Below are 14,819 nucleotides of genomic sequence, written 5' to 3' on the forward strand. Positions count from 1 at the left end.
CCTGCTCTTTCTAATTTCCTTGCAGAAATAAAGCAAAACCCACAGTGCTTCAAGTGTCACAATTTTGCAACTTTACCCCAGCTCTAATTCCTGACACAGTACCACATGAGTATGTACCTTTAATAAATTCTTCTACACCACTTTTGTTTTGACACAGAGTCTCGCTACGTATTCCAGGCTGGTCTTGAACATGTGGTCCTCCTGCCTCAGACTCTCCAGTGCTACGATTACAGGTCTGTGCCATCAGGCTTGTCCATAATTTTTACAATGAAATGTAAACTATTCTAAATGACTATTGTTAATGCAAATAATAATACACTTTGGAATGTTTGTTTCTAAGCTTGGTTCAATCTTTTACCTGTGGGCCAATGTGAAGTACTTGATTTTCTGTTGCCCTTTTTCCTGATTCTGAGCTCAGAGTAGTCTACCGCCTCCCCTCGGGCTTTCCGCCCATCAGGAGAAGGGGTGAAGAATTTGGTAAGGCCATCAATGAGCCCTTTGGTTTTCTTGTTGAACTTCAAGGGGGCACTGCTATCTCTGCAGAAGTCCAAGCCATCTATCCGCTCTAAATAGCCTTCTTCTGAGGATGACGCAGACTGGCTGGATACAGTGATTTTACGTTTCCGACCCCTTCCAGGACCAGTTCGAACTTTGCTAAAGGGACCTTTTGATCTAAAGAATCAAACAGGAGAAAAAATATAACTATTAAAAAGAAATCATCATAAGCTTTGTGTTTAATATAAAATATAAACTTAGAAAATAATCTATAGCTTTATTTTTTAAATATACTTATATTAGACTTCTAGCACTCAGAAAGCAGAGACAGGTGGATTTCTGAGGTGAGTTCAGGCAAGCCTGGTCTACACAGCAGATTCCAGGCCAGCCAGAACTGCACACTGAGACCCTGGATAAAAGAACAGAACAAAAGAGAGGAGGAGGGCGGGAGGGAGGGAGGGAGGGAGGGAAATTATCAACTAATATTATCTTAGAACCATCTAATTCCGGGAAGCCTAGTGGGAAGAAACCTAAAGCAGAATTTCAAACACATGTTCACACCATTTGTTACAAATATACATATAGGACAAAATATCTCTCTGGCACATGAATTAGATTAGTGAACACGTAGCTTTCAGAATTATAAAGCCCTCTAATTCTGTGATCACTGTACCAAAGAGCTATACTTTCAACTCTTAAAACAAAGATAGGTTTACTTTCTGATACCAGAAATCAAAAGATCATTTTAAAAAGGCAAATTAGAGCTTCTTATGAGATGAAAAACACAGATTAGAATGTTGGTTCTAAAAATGTCAGGTTGCTAATGCTCATATATTTCTGTTATATCACCTTCACGATAGTATTAAGTGTAGGAAAGATACATAAATAATTTGATACTAAAAGAGGTTCACAGATTTAAAACATTTTATATGAACAAAAATGGACTACTGTAAAAGTTTTCCTAACAGACAGAAAGCTACTGAAACCTGTCCCCCACCTCCAGCAATAGCCTTGTTTCCCAGTCTACAACGTGTGACTTTGATGACTGATGAAAATATGAAACTGAGACTTGTCACCTCAGTAAGACCTTACCCAGTCATCTGCTCGTGTCTACTATAAACAATCAAGGCTGCTGCTTCTCACGAGCAGAGACTTAAGCATCAGAGTTTGGTGCCAGACTTAGGTTTTAACCCCAGCTCAGCACTTAATGTGTAACTGTATGCAAATTAATTTCTCTATGTCTTAACTTCCACTTTTGAAAAATAAAGGTAACAACTGCATCAACACCCCACTAGGTTGCAGGGAGACCTGAACGACTCAACACAAAAGGCACTTAGCGCAGGGCCTGCAGGGCACTTCATTAAGAGCTGGCGAAATCAGCATGTCCTACAGAAGTGCCAGTTACAACACTGGGCTCCTCTGTCTTAAAAGAAACAAGCGACTCCTCCACTATAGAGAAGGCCCTATCCTTTTCTCCCCTCACCTTGCCATAAGTACAACTTACACCGTGCTTTGTTTCTTTAACCTGTTTTTTGGACGTCCTATTGGATTAGCATAGCGCCGTTTTATCTGTGCTGCCTTCTTTTGTAGCAGTTTCCGTCCTTTTTTCCTGGGTCGGCATATCTGACATATCCACATGCCTGTAAAAGAATAAAATTCTATACAAAAGTGTAGCTCAAATATACTCAAAGGTCTCACAGATCCCAACCCCTCGAGGTTAGTTTAAGAACTATGTGAAAAACCTAATGAACTGCTCTTGGGGCAGGAAGAAAGCCACTGAAAACACAGACACACACCTATGGACAGCTCAAAGAAATTCACACACACCTCAAGGCAAATGGACAGGAACCACTGATTCTCCATCAAAAATATCTGCTGTAGCCAGGTGTGGGGGCACACACCTTTATTCTAGCAGAGGTAGGTAGAGCTCTGTGAGTTCTGGGACAGCAAGAGCTACACAATAGAGACACTGTGTCTCAAAATGGGAGGGGGGGTGTGATTCTATTCTAGTAGGTCCCAGATATTAGTATCTAATTATTAGGCTATAATAAAAGGCCTTTTTTTCCTAGAATAAGGTTGCTTCCAGGACAAGGAAGGGGGAACACATTAGTTTTGAAGATCATATAATGTCACAATGCCAGAAGTCACTCATGGAGGGATGTCAATTTCAAGGTATTTCTAGTAGGCAAACAACTAAAGCAATAACCACCATCCACAGGACAAAACAGTCACCTGCTGCTACTGATTTAAAAAGTTTAATAACTAAATGTTAAGAAAGTGACAGCAGTCATTTATTTATGTCAGGATTATACTTAGTCACTTTAGGAAGAATGGTGAACTAGACCATCACCACTGGGCAACTATCACATTAAGAGCTGCATAGGCAAGAAAGATTGACAGTTGCTTGTTAGTAGGCAAAGGGGAAAACCAGTCAGGTTTCTTTACAATGCAATTAAATCATCAAAGTAACATTACTAGTAATGAGGCATATCAGTACTATCTATCTGTTGTGATACAACGAGCAGCACAAAACTCCATCTGCTCAGAGTGGAAGGTTCCTGTGAAGTAACAGACTAGTGCTCTCCACAGGCTGACGACAATGGCTGCATAATGATGCTGAGTGCGAGACCCTAAATGGCTCCTGAGTACTCTAATGAGGCCTACAGATTGTGGTCAGTCAGACGCACACTGGCTTCCTAAGTTCTGAAGTGTCTTACGGCTTCTGTGAAATGATAACAATAGGGGCTGATAAGGAGGCCATGAACCACTGTTGTCCCAGCTTTCTGTAAAAAAGACTTTCTGAAGTCTTCCTGCCTTACTCTATTATAACTTTTATAGAAGTTAAATGTACAGGAGAAACTCATTTGGAAACTTTGTCTTGAAAGATTCTCAAGATGGCCTCATGTGTCAACTTCAAATAGATCAAAGAAGAGAAAAAGAGGGTTACCCGTATTATTTAGGGTGTTTCAAGAGGTGGTAACAGGATATCTGTCATAAGGGTAACAAAAGGAAGACATATAGGCAGCTGTAAACTATGGCTGCGTCCCTTCTACCTCTAAGCAAACATTATCAAACACCCTACAGGTGTTACACTACAGGTGTCACACTAGAGCTCTTATCCCACAGGCGTGTTACTTAGGGACCATACAATCAAAAGCAAGAGTTGAAACAGCATCTATGGAGACAGAACATGGATAAACAGGTGTTCCAACTAAACTGAAACACTCTCGGCCACCACAACCCACGGAGTTATTCCTCTCAATGTTTTTTCTTTCCAAATGTGAAATGGGGTCATGAAAAGTCAGCTAGACTGGTCTGGAATTCACGTTGTTCAAGGAAGCCTTCAATTTAGGATCACCATCTCTCAGAATCCCCGGAAGTGGGAATTAAAGGTCCATGCCACTAGACATGGCTTGACATTTTCTCTTATACAAAGTATGACGAGATAACAAACAGTGCTCCATGGAGCACCCCAGTGACACCTTTCAAGGACCGGGTGTCCACAGAACCAACCAGCACTAAGCTGGCACCTACCTTAGGATTTGCAAACTTATTTGGTCACAAATTATTTGCTTAATTTCTTATAAGCAAAGTTTTGAATACATCAGGTCTGAGTCTAGGATCCTGAAAAGTACTAAGTAGTGCTACAACCAAAATAACCTAATACAGTTTTATCTCCTCCTTTAAAAGAGATTTCATGATACATGTCTAGTTAGAGACAAGCAAACATTCCAGCATAAACCATTTCATCCTTACAGACACTGCAAGTTGACAACATATCCAAACATGTTAACTAGCCTAACAAAAGTGTAGCCTACCTTTAAGATGTCAGCTGGCCTTCTATGAGAAATCAATCTCTAGGAGAAATCAATCTCTAGGAGAAATCAATCTCTAGGAGAAATCAATCTCTAGGAGAACCAATTACTTTTCATCATAACAGAAGATAAAATGCAGCTCCACTAGCGCCCTTTCTCAGTTTGAGTTCAGAAGGAACGTCTCACCTTTTGGCATCCGTGTGAGGGGTGGGTCACAACACTCCATGTGAAAACCTCGGTCACATGAATCACAAAAGAGCATGTTATCCTTTAAAAAAAGAAGAAGAAAGAAAGGAAGGAGAAGGGAAAGATATTTCTGCTTAACTTTAGGAGACAGAAAAAATTTTGGACTTATCAGACCCGGGAAACTTCAAAGACAATAAAGTATTAAACTTCAACTTAGTAGGCGTTCTAAATTAGCAGAAATCTTTGGTGAAGAACTACAGGTTCAATATTTTCTAGTACAATAATAGGCAGGTAAGAGCTAACCCTGGTCTGTTGTAATAAAAATGGAAAAGGATAACTCGTAATTAACAAAAAATTCATAAGTCAATGTCTCTGTACTGCCAAGTGAATTGGGAACTTTCTTGAGAATAGTTTCATATCTGCAAATATATGATAAGTTGCTTTATAAATTACCCAGTCTACGTCCCAGTGAACAATATTCCAATTACTGATGTCTGCCTGGAAAAGGCTACTGAGTGGCACAGCCGTGAGAGAAGCCAAGACACTCACTGCGTTTTTGCCTTGATCGCGACAGGAGCTGCACGTTTTGCACTCGATGCACTGCCACCGCAGGGCCCTCACTCTCACTGTGAGTTCTGGGGAGAACTTTAAGCAGGATGGGTGACCTAGTAAGAGTCAAAAAATACTCCATGATGAAAATCAAAAATTATTGTTAATTATACTAAATAAATAGTATAAAAAAGTAATTAAGCTAACTATCAGATAAAGCAAGATACTCCCGGAAGCTTGCCACACAGTGTGCCACCAAGACTTGGCACTCTTTCCTAAAACCAAGTTAACATATCTGCCCACACTGTAAGTATAAAAATCATGTCCAAGCTTGTACTGAGCTGCACCGAAGTACTGTCTGTACACGTGCTGGTGTTTCTATGAACACAAACATGCCCCAGCCACAGATAAGCCGAGCACACAAAAACCTATTTACACATATTTTGTATGTAATACCCTAGAATACACAACTGCAAATGCTCTAAAGGATTGTAATTCACATTTATGCCCACTCTTGTGTCTTGTTCAAAAATATTAAAAATTGTTTGTCAGTGTAGACACGTATGTATGTCACAGTGGGCAAGTAGCAGTTAGAGGACAATTTAGTAGAGTTGATTCCCCTCCACCTCTGCAAGGATCTGAGGAGTCCCCAGGCTCCCATCTTTACCTGCTGAGCCGTCTTGCCAATCCAAATCGTATTATTATAATAATACTTATTTATTCACTGTGTGAGCACACACATGCACGCACAGAAGTCAAGGACACTTTGCAGGAGCTGGTCCTCCCCTTCTGCCATTGGAGTCTTAAGCATCATACGTGGCTTGCCTGGTTTGGTAATTGTCCCTCTACTCACTGACCCATTTCACTGGTTATGATCTCATTTTTTAATAGGAACAGTTTAGTTTTATAATTTTAAAACATAGACTAAAGGGCTGGGGATTTAGCTCAGTGGTAGAGTGCTTGCCTAGGAAGCGCAAGGCCCTGGGTTCGGTTCCCAGCTCCGAAAAAAAAGAAAAAGGAAAAAAAAATAGACTAAAAACACCAAAATTTAGGTAATTACATGCTCATGGTTTAAGCAGTATTTGCTGGGATCTGAATTTACAACAGCTGGAGGGATGGGGTAGAGGGAAGGGAGACTCCTCTCCCACAAGTTAGTTATCACTTTGATTCTCCAGTTTTCAGACTCAATTAAGTCTTGTTCTTAAGATAACTCCTTTAGTTGTCTTTCTTCTTTTGTGAGAGGAGAGCTAGTTGGATCTTGTCCCCCACTTTGGTTTTAAAGGTGTCTTTTATGAGACAGGAAGTCCATCATCAAAACACGCACACTGAAGACAAGCAGGAGAGAAAGTGAGCCCAGACACCATCTTATAGCTAGTTTCATGTTCTATCCTCCCAAAACTAGCTGAAAGTCACCGCCGTAGATGATGCCGTCTGTTTGTTTTCATTATTTAATAACTCTAGTAACCTCCATATTCTTATTCTTCTGACTGATTCTGTGCTACTGATGTGATGAAAGAAAGATTACCTCCACGACCATTTCCCTATTGTTAATACCCACTGGTCGGTTTTTTCAACTTGAAACAATCCTAGATGTATCTTAGCAGAGATCCCTAACTGGGAAACTGCCTCTATCAGACTGGTTAGCAGAGATCCCTAACTGGGAAACTGCCTCTATCAGACTGGTTAGCAGGGATTCCTAACTGGGAAACTGCCTCTATCAGACTGGTTAGTAGGGATTCCTAACTGGGAAACTGCCTCTATCAGACTGGTTAGCAGGGATCCCTAACTGGGAAACTGCCTCTATCAGACTGGTTAGCAGAGATTCCTAACTGGGAAACTGCCTCTATCAGACTGGTTAGCAGGGATCCCTAACTGGGAAACTGCCTCTATCAGACTGGTTAGCAGGGATCCCTAACTGGGAAACTCCCTCTATCAGACTGGTTAGCAGAGATTCCTAACTGGGAAACTGCCTCTATCAGACTGGTTAGCAGAGATTCCTAACTGGGAAACTGCCTCTATCAGACTGGTTAGCAGAGATTCCTAACTGGGAAACTGCCTCTATCAGACTGGTTAGCAGGGATTCCTAACTGGGAAACTGCCTCTATCAGACTGGTTAGCAGAGATTCCTAACTGGGAAACTGCCTCTATCAGACTGGTTAGCAGGGATTCCTAACTGGGAAACTGCCTCTATCAGACTGGTTAGTAGGGATTCCTAACTGGGAAACTGCCTCTATCAGACTGGTTAGCAGGGATCCCTAACTGGGAAACTGCCTCTATCAGACTGGTTAGTAGGGATTCCTAACTGGGAAACTGCCTCTATCAGACTGGTTAGCAGAGATTCCTAACTGGGAAACTGCCTCTATCAGACTGGTTAGCAGAGATTCCTAACTGGGAAACTGCTTCTATCAGACTGGTTAGTAGGCAAGTATGAACTACACTGTCTGGATTAATGACTGATGTGAGCGATGCCACCACTGGGCAGTTGGTTCCTAGGTGCTAGAAGAAAGCAGGCTGAGCAAGCCATAAGCAGTGCTCTTCCACGGCCTCTGCCTGAGCTCCTGCCCTGACTTCCCTTCTGATGGACTGTGATGTGAGTGTAAGCTGAGTAAGATGAACCCTTCCCTCCCCAGCTTGTTTGTGCATAACACTTCATCCCAGCAAGAGAAACCCTAAGGAAGACATCCTGGTTATAGTGTTTTCTTATTTTAAATGAGCATCAGAGGAAAAAAAACACCTCCTGAAAGTAAGACTGGTAAAGTAGACATTTTCAGTCTGACTGGTTGAAATGTACAGGCAAACTCTTCTAAAAGCCCTGGCGTCTCTCACATCCAGAGCCACTAAGAAAGTGCACACACTCCCTTGTATTTCACTCATAGCGTGCATTTTCCGTCTCCCTACTGTTTAGCGTGCTTTCCTGTTGTTCTACAGTGGTGCTCTTTTTAGTCGTTCTTGCATAAGCTGCCTGTCCACAGACTTTTATGCTTAGAAGTGTAAAACTATTTCTTTTTACTCACAAGGAGTTTGGACCTCTCCCATATTTAATGTAATTATTTTCCGCAAACTATTCTTGCTCTTTTTATTTTAGGTTATACATGTGTTAAAATAGTTTAGAGATTGTTAATGTACATATCTGCTGTGTCCATGATGTCTTCCCCTGCCCTCCAGGATAGTCAGTCTCCAAGCTCCCTCCCCCTATGTAGATTTGTTCTCATACTGAGTACAGTTGATCTGTATAACCAATACAATGTTGTTGAGATGACAATATGACTTCTAATTCAAGACTCTTGTTTTTTATATACTTAGATATATGCTTAGAGAACTGATAAGCATATGGTGTGGAAAGCCACACAGCCTTATCTATAGGTCCACATGACAAAACCCTGAGGCTTCTTGTCACCAGGCATCAACTTTAATCTGCCAGTCAGGTGAAGAACCATCATGGAAGCCTTGGGTGTCTGAAGCACCAATTAAAATCTTAAGTATGTCCCCACAAGATATCGAGTCAAACTGCCCAGATAAGCTACTTCTGAATTCCCAAAGCACAGAAACAGTGTAAAACTGAAATGTCTGTCATCAATATAAGCTGCACAGTCTTAGATTAATTTATTTCTGTAGCAATAGACAAGCTGTTATTTTTAGAAACTTTTAAATTAAAACCCTAGCAAATTAAAAAAAAAAAAAAACATCCTCAAACTGACCAAACCCAAAGTCTATATACATCTCAATTAACATTTCTATACAGTTATAATAGGAACTTCAAGATGGATTTTACACTTTTACTATCAAATATTCTTATGTATTTATCCACTACCAAAAGTGAAAAAATCTTGACACTAAGTACTGGAAAAACAATTAACTTTATGCTCTCTTTCCTAATTCATAAAATTAATTTTTGAGAAGGGCTCCATTATAAAGCAGTGAGGGTCTCACTGCACTGTACAGCATGCTGCCATACTTATCTAGTCACTAGGAAACCTACCCAGAACTCGTTTTTGCATATTATATTGTACTACATGTGCTCTCTTAGCACTCGAGATGTATTCCCATCTCCTTCTAAGGCTTCCATGAACACAAAGGCATGAGCTGGGAATGTAGCTCACTTGGTTAGTAAGGTACCTGCCTGATATGGGTAAAGCCCTGGGTCCCACTGGTAGAGTGAGGAGCAGGGACTGCAAAGCTAAAAGTTCACTTAGACACCTTTCCACCTACACTCTAGAGTGAGATGCACTGGGCATGCTCTGGGAATCTATGAGGCAGAAATGAGATGACAAAGGTCATCTTCCCCCTGCCTAGCACTGTTTCCTAACATGAGCGAAGTCATGAAGACGGCCGCGGCCTGCTGTGCACTAGGTAGTGAAGATGGTCGTGTTAGCATCTCAGGACCCAGAACCTGTAAGCTCCATGAAGTCCTCCCATCTCCAACTCCCTACTCTGTAACAGTGGAGAAAGGGAGGGCAGCCCCACAGTTTGGCTGTCACTTCTGCAGGAGCCTTCGGCTCCAAAGCCTAACTTACCAGCCCTTCCAGCTATCTCACAAATACTAATTCCAACATCACATTTGCCCTCTGTTTTCTGGCCCAAGTCCTGAATGTTACTCTTAAAAAGCACTAAAAATGAAAGCAATCATTAAAGATATCGATTTATTAAAACCTCCTGTAAAGTCTTGTGCATTCTTAAATATACAGTAAGACTATCTGTAGAACCAGCAAGTTAGATGATTCTAAAAAATCTTTCTCTAGGCCCAGGATTTCATAGGCTCAAAAACCTCAGTGTCAACAATATCCCAATGTGACAATCTGGAAAAACAAGTCTTTATCTTTCTGGTCCTACGCATCAAGCCTGAGACAAATCAAGAATGAAAAGTACTTACGCTGTATATGTGTGCACACCTGAGTGTACAGGCAAACGTGCATGAGGGAAGCTGTCTCCCTTGGCTACAGTTCCTGAGGAACCATCCACCTTTTTCTGAGTCAGGGTCTCACTGGCCTGGAGCCCCGGGGATCTCCCTGCCCCCACCCAGCAGTGCTAAGATTACAGATGCACATTAGCGCCCTGGACTTTCTATGCTGTTCCAGAGGTTGAATCAGGTCTTCGAGTTTGCACATCAAAAACTTTACTGACTAAGCTCTCTTACCAGCCTGAATTGTGTTTATTGAAAGATAAAATAAACTTTAAACGGACTGCTATGACTTAAATAAGTACTCAATAATGAACTTTAACCAACTAAGCAAAAGAAAAGAGTTGACAGACATTTACAGGACACTTGAAACACAACCAACAGTACATCCCAGCTACTTGAGCCCTCTGCAGTGTGAAGGCTCTGCAGTGTGAAGGCTCTGCAGGGTGAAGGCTCGGCAGGGTGAAGGCTCTGCAGGGTGAAGGCTCTGCAGGGTGAAGGCTCTGCAGGGTGAAGGCTCTGCAGGGTGAAGGCTCGACTGTTACTGAAAGCCAGGACTGGGTTAGCACATGCTTGTGCTACCATGAATACTGCCTTATTTAAGCAGCCTTCTCCTTGGCTGGCAGATGTATAAGAGGAAAACAGGAAGCCACTTACCGCTATTGCCACAGTCTGCGCAGGAGATGAGGTCCTCAGGCTTCTTTTCCCGGTTTTGTTCTTTTGTACCAAGACAGAAACTACAGATGGGGATTGGTTCAGCAACCGGCTGCAGAGAAAACAAAATTGATTCCACTACTAGTACTTTTTTTAGTATGAGCATAAAATTAAAGTTAACTTTACATTCTAGTCTAAATTTATATAACTATGAAACAATTATATCATTCTTTGTAAAATTCCTACTTAGTAAGTTTCCATAAAGCTTGCTTTTGCCCAAGTGTAAGCACAAAAAAAAAAAAAAAATGTATCTGGGATCTTACCATATCTGGGATGCATGTGCTCTGGGAAACATATGCACAAGCATAATGTAGGGCGGAGCACTAAGCACACTAAGAAACAGACGATAAACTATTATTCTATGCAGTCCTGGCACTAAAAGAGAAACTCTGGTGGTGATCTGGAGGAGGACAAGATCAGCACTCCTTACACTCCTGTTATGGGCACTTAGTACACTTAGTCAGCTGGTCAAAGGACAAGGGCATACAAAGCAAATACAAGTGTCTAAGCTTCTCTCCAAAGTGCTTTCCCCCAGCCCTACTCGTGATGGAGGGAAAGGCAACCCAGGCAGTATTGAGAGAAGGGCTCTATGAACGGGCTGCTACAGCCAGAGTTTAAGTGCATGGATTTTGTGTAAGGGAAAGAAAAACAAAACAAAACAGAAAAGGGGTGGATCATTCGTGAAAGCTGAAGAAATTGGTCTTTTAATGTCAACAGTATGTATATATTACTTTCCACTTGGAAGTTTTTTAAAGATTTTTTTAGTGTATATGATTGTTTTACCTACATGTATGTGCATACGTACATGACCAGAAGAAGCTGTCGGGTCCTCTAGAACTGAAGTTACAAATGGCTGTGAGCCATGTGGTCCCTAAGCACTGAACCTGAGTCCTCTGCAAGAGCAGGATACTTTCAACTAGGCCATCTCTCCAGTCTGAGATTTTCAATTGTTATTTATCAATTTTTTTTATCCTTAAAAGGGATAAAAGAAATGTATGGTTGAAGAGAATCGTTCAATCGCTGTGTATGAGTTTGTGTGTGGTGTCAGGTGTGTACCACTGCATGCTTGTAGGCGACAGAAAAACATCAGGTATTTTTTGGTCCTTGCCTTTTAACCTGCTCAGACAGGGTCTCGTTTGCTCCTGCATTCACCAGGCTACTTAATCCATGAACTTATGGGTATTCTGTCTCCATTTCCTATCTCACTGTAGAAGCCTTTATGCAGGTGCTGAGGATGTGACATATTTATGCTTGCCTGGCAAGCATTTTACCTCTAAGCCACTTCCCAAACCTTTATTCTTCAGGCAAAAGAAAAGAATCAGTAAGAAGTACGGAGCCAGGTGAAGCTGGGCGTGTGGCTCAGTTAGTAGTTCCTCCCCTCTGACATCGTATCTTCATCCCTCAAGCTTCTATCCACTTCTATCCACTCCATGTCACTGGATACCTTCTGCTGTCATCTGCTTGTTCGTGTCATTAAAGCCATTCTCGGCCTATCCTCTCAGCCTATCCTCTCTCCTAAATCCTGAACACTAATATCCAGATTGCCACAAGTACTTCAGGAAATACAGGGCTACCACACATCTAATCAATATTTATTCATTGATTTAAATTTAAATGTTAACTTTCCAATCAAAACATACGGGGCTGGGGATTTAGCTCAGTGGTAGAGTGCTTACCTAGGAAGCGCAAGGCCCTGGGTTCGGTCCCCAGCTCCGAAAAAAAGAACCCAAAAAAAAAAAAAAAAAAAAAAAAACATACTAGAGGGGAGGAGGGGGAGAAAAAAAAAGCATACTAGAAAAATACAGTGCACTTTTACTGGGAGGAAAAATACACTGTACATGTGCTTGAGTCAATGCCCACAGACCCACCGTCCACGTCACAAGAACATTATACCCCAGCAGTCATTTCTAATGCACTTGCTTCCTTTCTTCCCAACGACAGCCATCCTGGCACAGTGCATAACAGCAACTGGAAAGAAAAAACTGCACCTAAAGACCTCAACACAGTTCTTGTCAGCGACACTGGAAAAACTACAGTCAGACATGAACACTGTTGTGAAAGGAACAGAAAGCGGAACGAAGCTGCTAAAAAATACCATATGGTTCCAAGACATGCTAAGTACTTCAGGTATGAAACATAAACCTATTTAAATGTGGAAGAGTGAACAAAAACAGTCAAACACTCAGGAAGCAAGCAAGAACAGAAGCAAGTAGGAGTGCACTGTGGGGCAGGGCCTGGAGCTGCCCCCACTGTGCTTGGTAACTCTAAAGACACTTCACTTCAAGCCACCACAGCTCCTAGTACACAACAGCCAACAGTAATGAACAACGCCAACACAGAACGATTTCATACCAAAGGCTTAGAGAAAAGGGTGACTTTTAAAGCATGGATAAAGACTGGTTTTAGCCAGAATAGAACAGCGACACCCCCCACCCCCAGAGGAAGAGCAAAAATAGGGAAAAGTTGAGGACGCCATTTCTTATCACTTTATTTCTGGAAAATGAGAAATAGGATCACCTGCTAAAAGTGGGCCAAGGGTTGGCTAGATAAAATGTTCTACAACATAAGAAAGCAGTAAGTGATAGAAATGGTGCAGAAGTAAGACGGCTAGAGCCAAGAAGCACATAACAAAAACACTGCCTATCAAACTGGAGAATGGAGTAGTTAACTTTATAACTACAAGAACCAGAGTTTGGCTCTGACCACCCATATAAGTAATCTTCCAATGAATAAAATGTTTTAAAATTTAAGCAAATGTATTTTAAAATGATCTGCCTCACCTAGAATCCAGAGTGTAAAGTTTCAAGTGAAAATAAAAATGGTGCTGCGGTTCAAATCAGACCTAACTCCCTGAAAAGTGTCTGGTGTGCCCTGTGTGCTCCTGGTAGTGGCACTGCTGTTAATAATCCTTTTAACAACTAGCACTGGGCTTTGTTCATCCCAAGCCATCTTTACAGAGGTCATCCAAATCTGCAGCCAGACAAACTGGCTGCCTTGTTACTTGCTACATGAAAACCAATGACGTATACGTATGACTAGACCTACCCTGGGTTCTTGAGAGGGAGGGAGGAATACATGAAACATGAGAACAGGAGGAGACTCGAGAGAGGAAAGAGATCAGTAAGAGGAAGGCATGGAATGGGGAGAAGAGCAAGGGAAGGGAGGAAGGAAGAATGTAATATGGGGCTAAAACTGGCTCAGTGGGTAAAAGCACTGGCTGCTCTGGACATGGGTTCAATTCCCAGCCCTCATGCAGCAGCTCAAAACTGACTGTAACTCCAGTCCCAGAGATCTGATGCTTTCTACTGGCTTCTGTGGAGATCAGGGATGAACATGGTGTGCAGACATACATGGAATAAAACTGCATACACTTACAAAAGAAAAATGTATTTCAAACTAATTACTTTGTATATTAACTTAAAATGTTTTTATTTTGAAAAAATTAAAACCACAGAAAATAAAATTTGATATGAGAAATGGGGGAGGTGCATGTGGATGTACAAAAGAACACAAACAAAAGAAAATAAGCAGTGTAATATACTCACATATTGTTTCAGACCAAATAAAATATTTTAAAGAGGACAAACAGGAGAAAGGTTTTCACCTTTCCAAGGAAGACTGTATAAGCAAGACTTTGGCTCTCTTTTATCAAGAGACTACTGAACACTACTAGTAATCCATAACGGCAACTTCTGAAGGTCTGTGGAGAACCAGACAATATGCTGTACTATCCATGTTCATAGACCTGTCCAAACCTAATCCTTGTACCGACTGCCCCCGTGATCTAAATGAACTAAATGGATTCCTACCATTATATTTACACCCCATTAGACACAGCAACCAGAGTGGAGCCTACAAGTTCAGGTGAAGCATGTGGTTTAGCTGCTTCGAACTATCTAGCACAAGTCTCCACTTCAGATTAAAATGCCATTTTAGAAATTATTGGAAATTCTGTCCTAAATTCAAGGCAAAATTCATATAACTTTTTATGAAATTTGTCAGCAACTTAAATTTAAATTTTTAAACATTTAAAGATAGTAAGTTTAAAAACCAACTACTCTAACACAGCACTACCCAAAGAAGGACCGTTCCTGTGTGAACAGCAGGGCAGCTGTAATAACCCAAAGCAGCACTGACGTCACACTCACACGTGAAGCATCCTA

The 14,819-nt window shown here is 41.4% G+C and overlaps 1 protein-coding gene and 1 long non-coding RNA gene across 4 annotated transcripts in view; one reads left to right on the plus strand and one right to left on the minus strand.

Moving 5' to 3' along the window:
- Positions 1 to 14,819, minus strand: part of Kat6a (lysine acetyltransferase 6A) — an 81,174-nt gene that overhangs the window by 30,422 nt on the left and 35,933 nt on the right. For all 3 annotated transcript variants that reach the window (XM_039094586.2, XM_039094587.2, NM_001100570.3), the window contains 5 exon segments: positions 10,600 to 10,708; positions 5,046 to 5,161; positions 4,497 to 4,578; positions 2,000 to 2,135; positions 359 to 672 (listed from right to left, as the gene is read on the minus strand). In XM_039094586.2, the coding sequence (XP_038950514.1) occupies positions 359 to 672; positions 2,000 to 2,135; positions 4,497 to 4,578; positions 5,046 to 5,161; positions 10,600 to 10,708 (757 nt within the window).
- LOC134482522 (uncharacterized) lies at positions 6,134 to 13,516 on the plus strand. The gene is made up of 2 exons (XR_010058747.1): positions 6,134 to 7,635; positions 12,598 to 13,516. It is a non-coding gene; the product is annotated as an uncharacterized LOC134482522 (long non-coding RNA).

Source organism: Rattus norvegicus, chromosome 16, assembly GCF_036323735.1.
Source record: "Rattus norvegicus strain BN/NHsdMcwi chromosome 16, GRCr8, whole genome shotgun sequence".
Taxonomy (NCBI): Eukaryota; Metazoa; Chordata; class Mammalia; order Rodentia; family Muridae; genus Rattus; species Rattus norvegicus.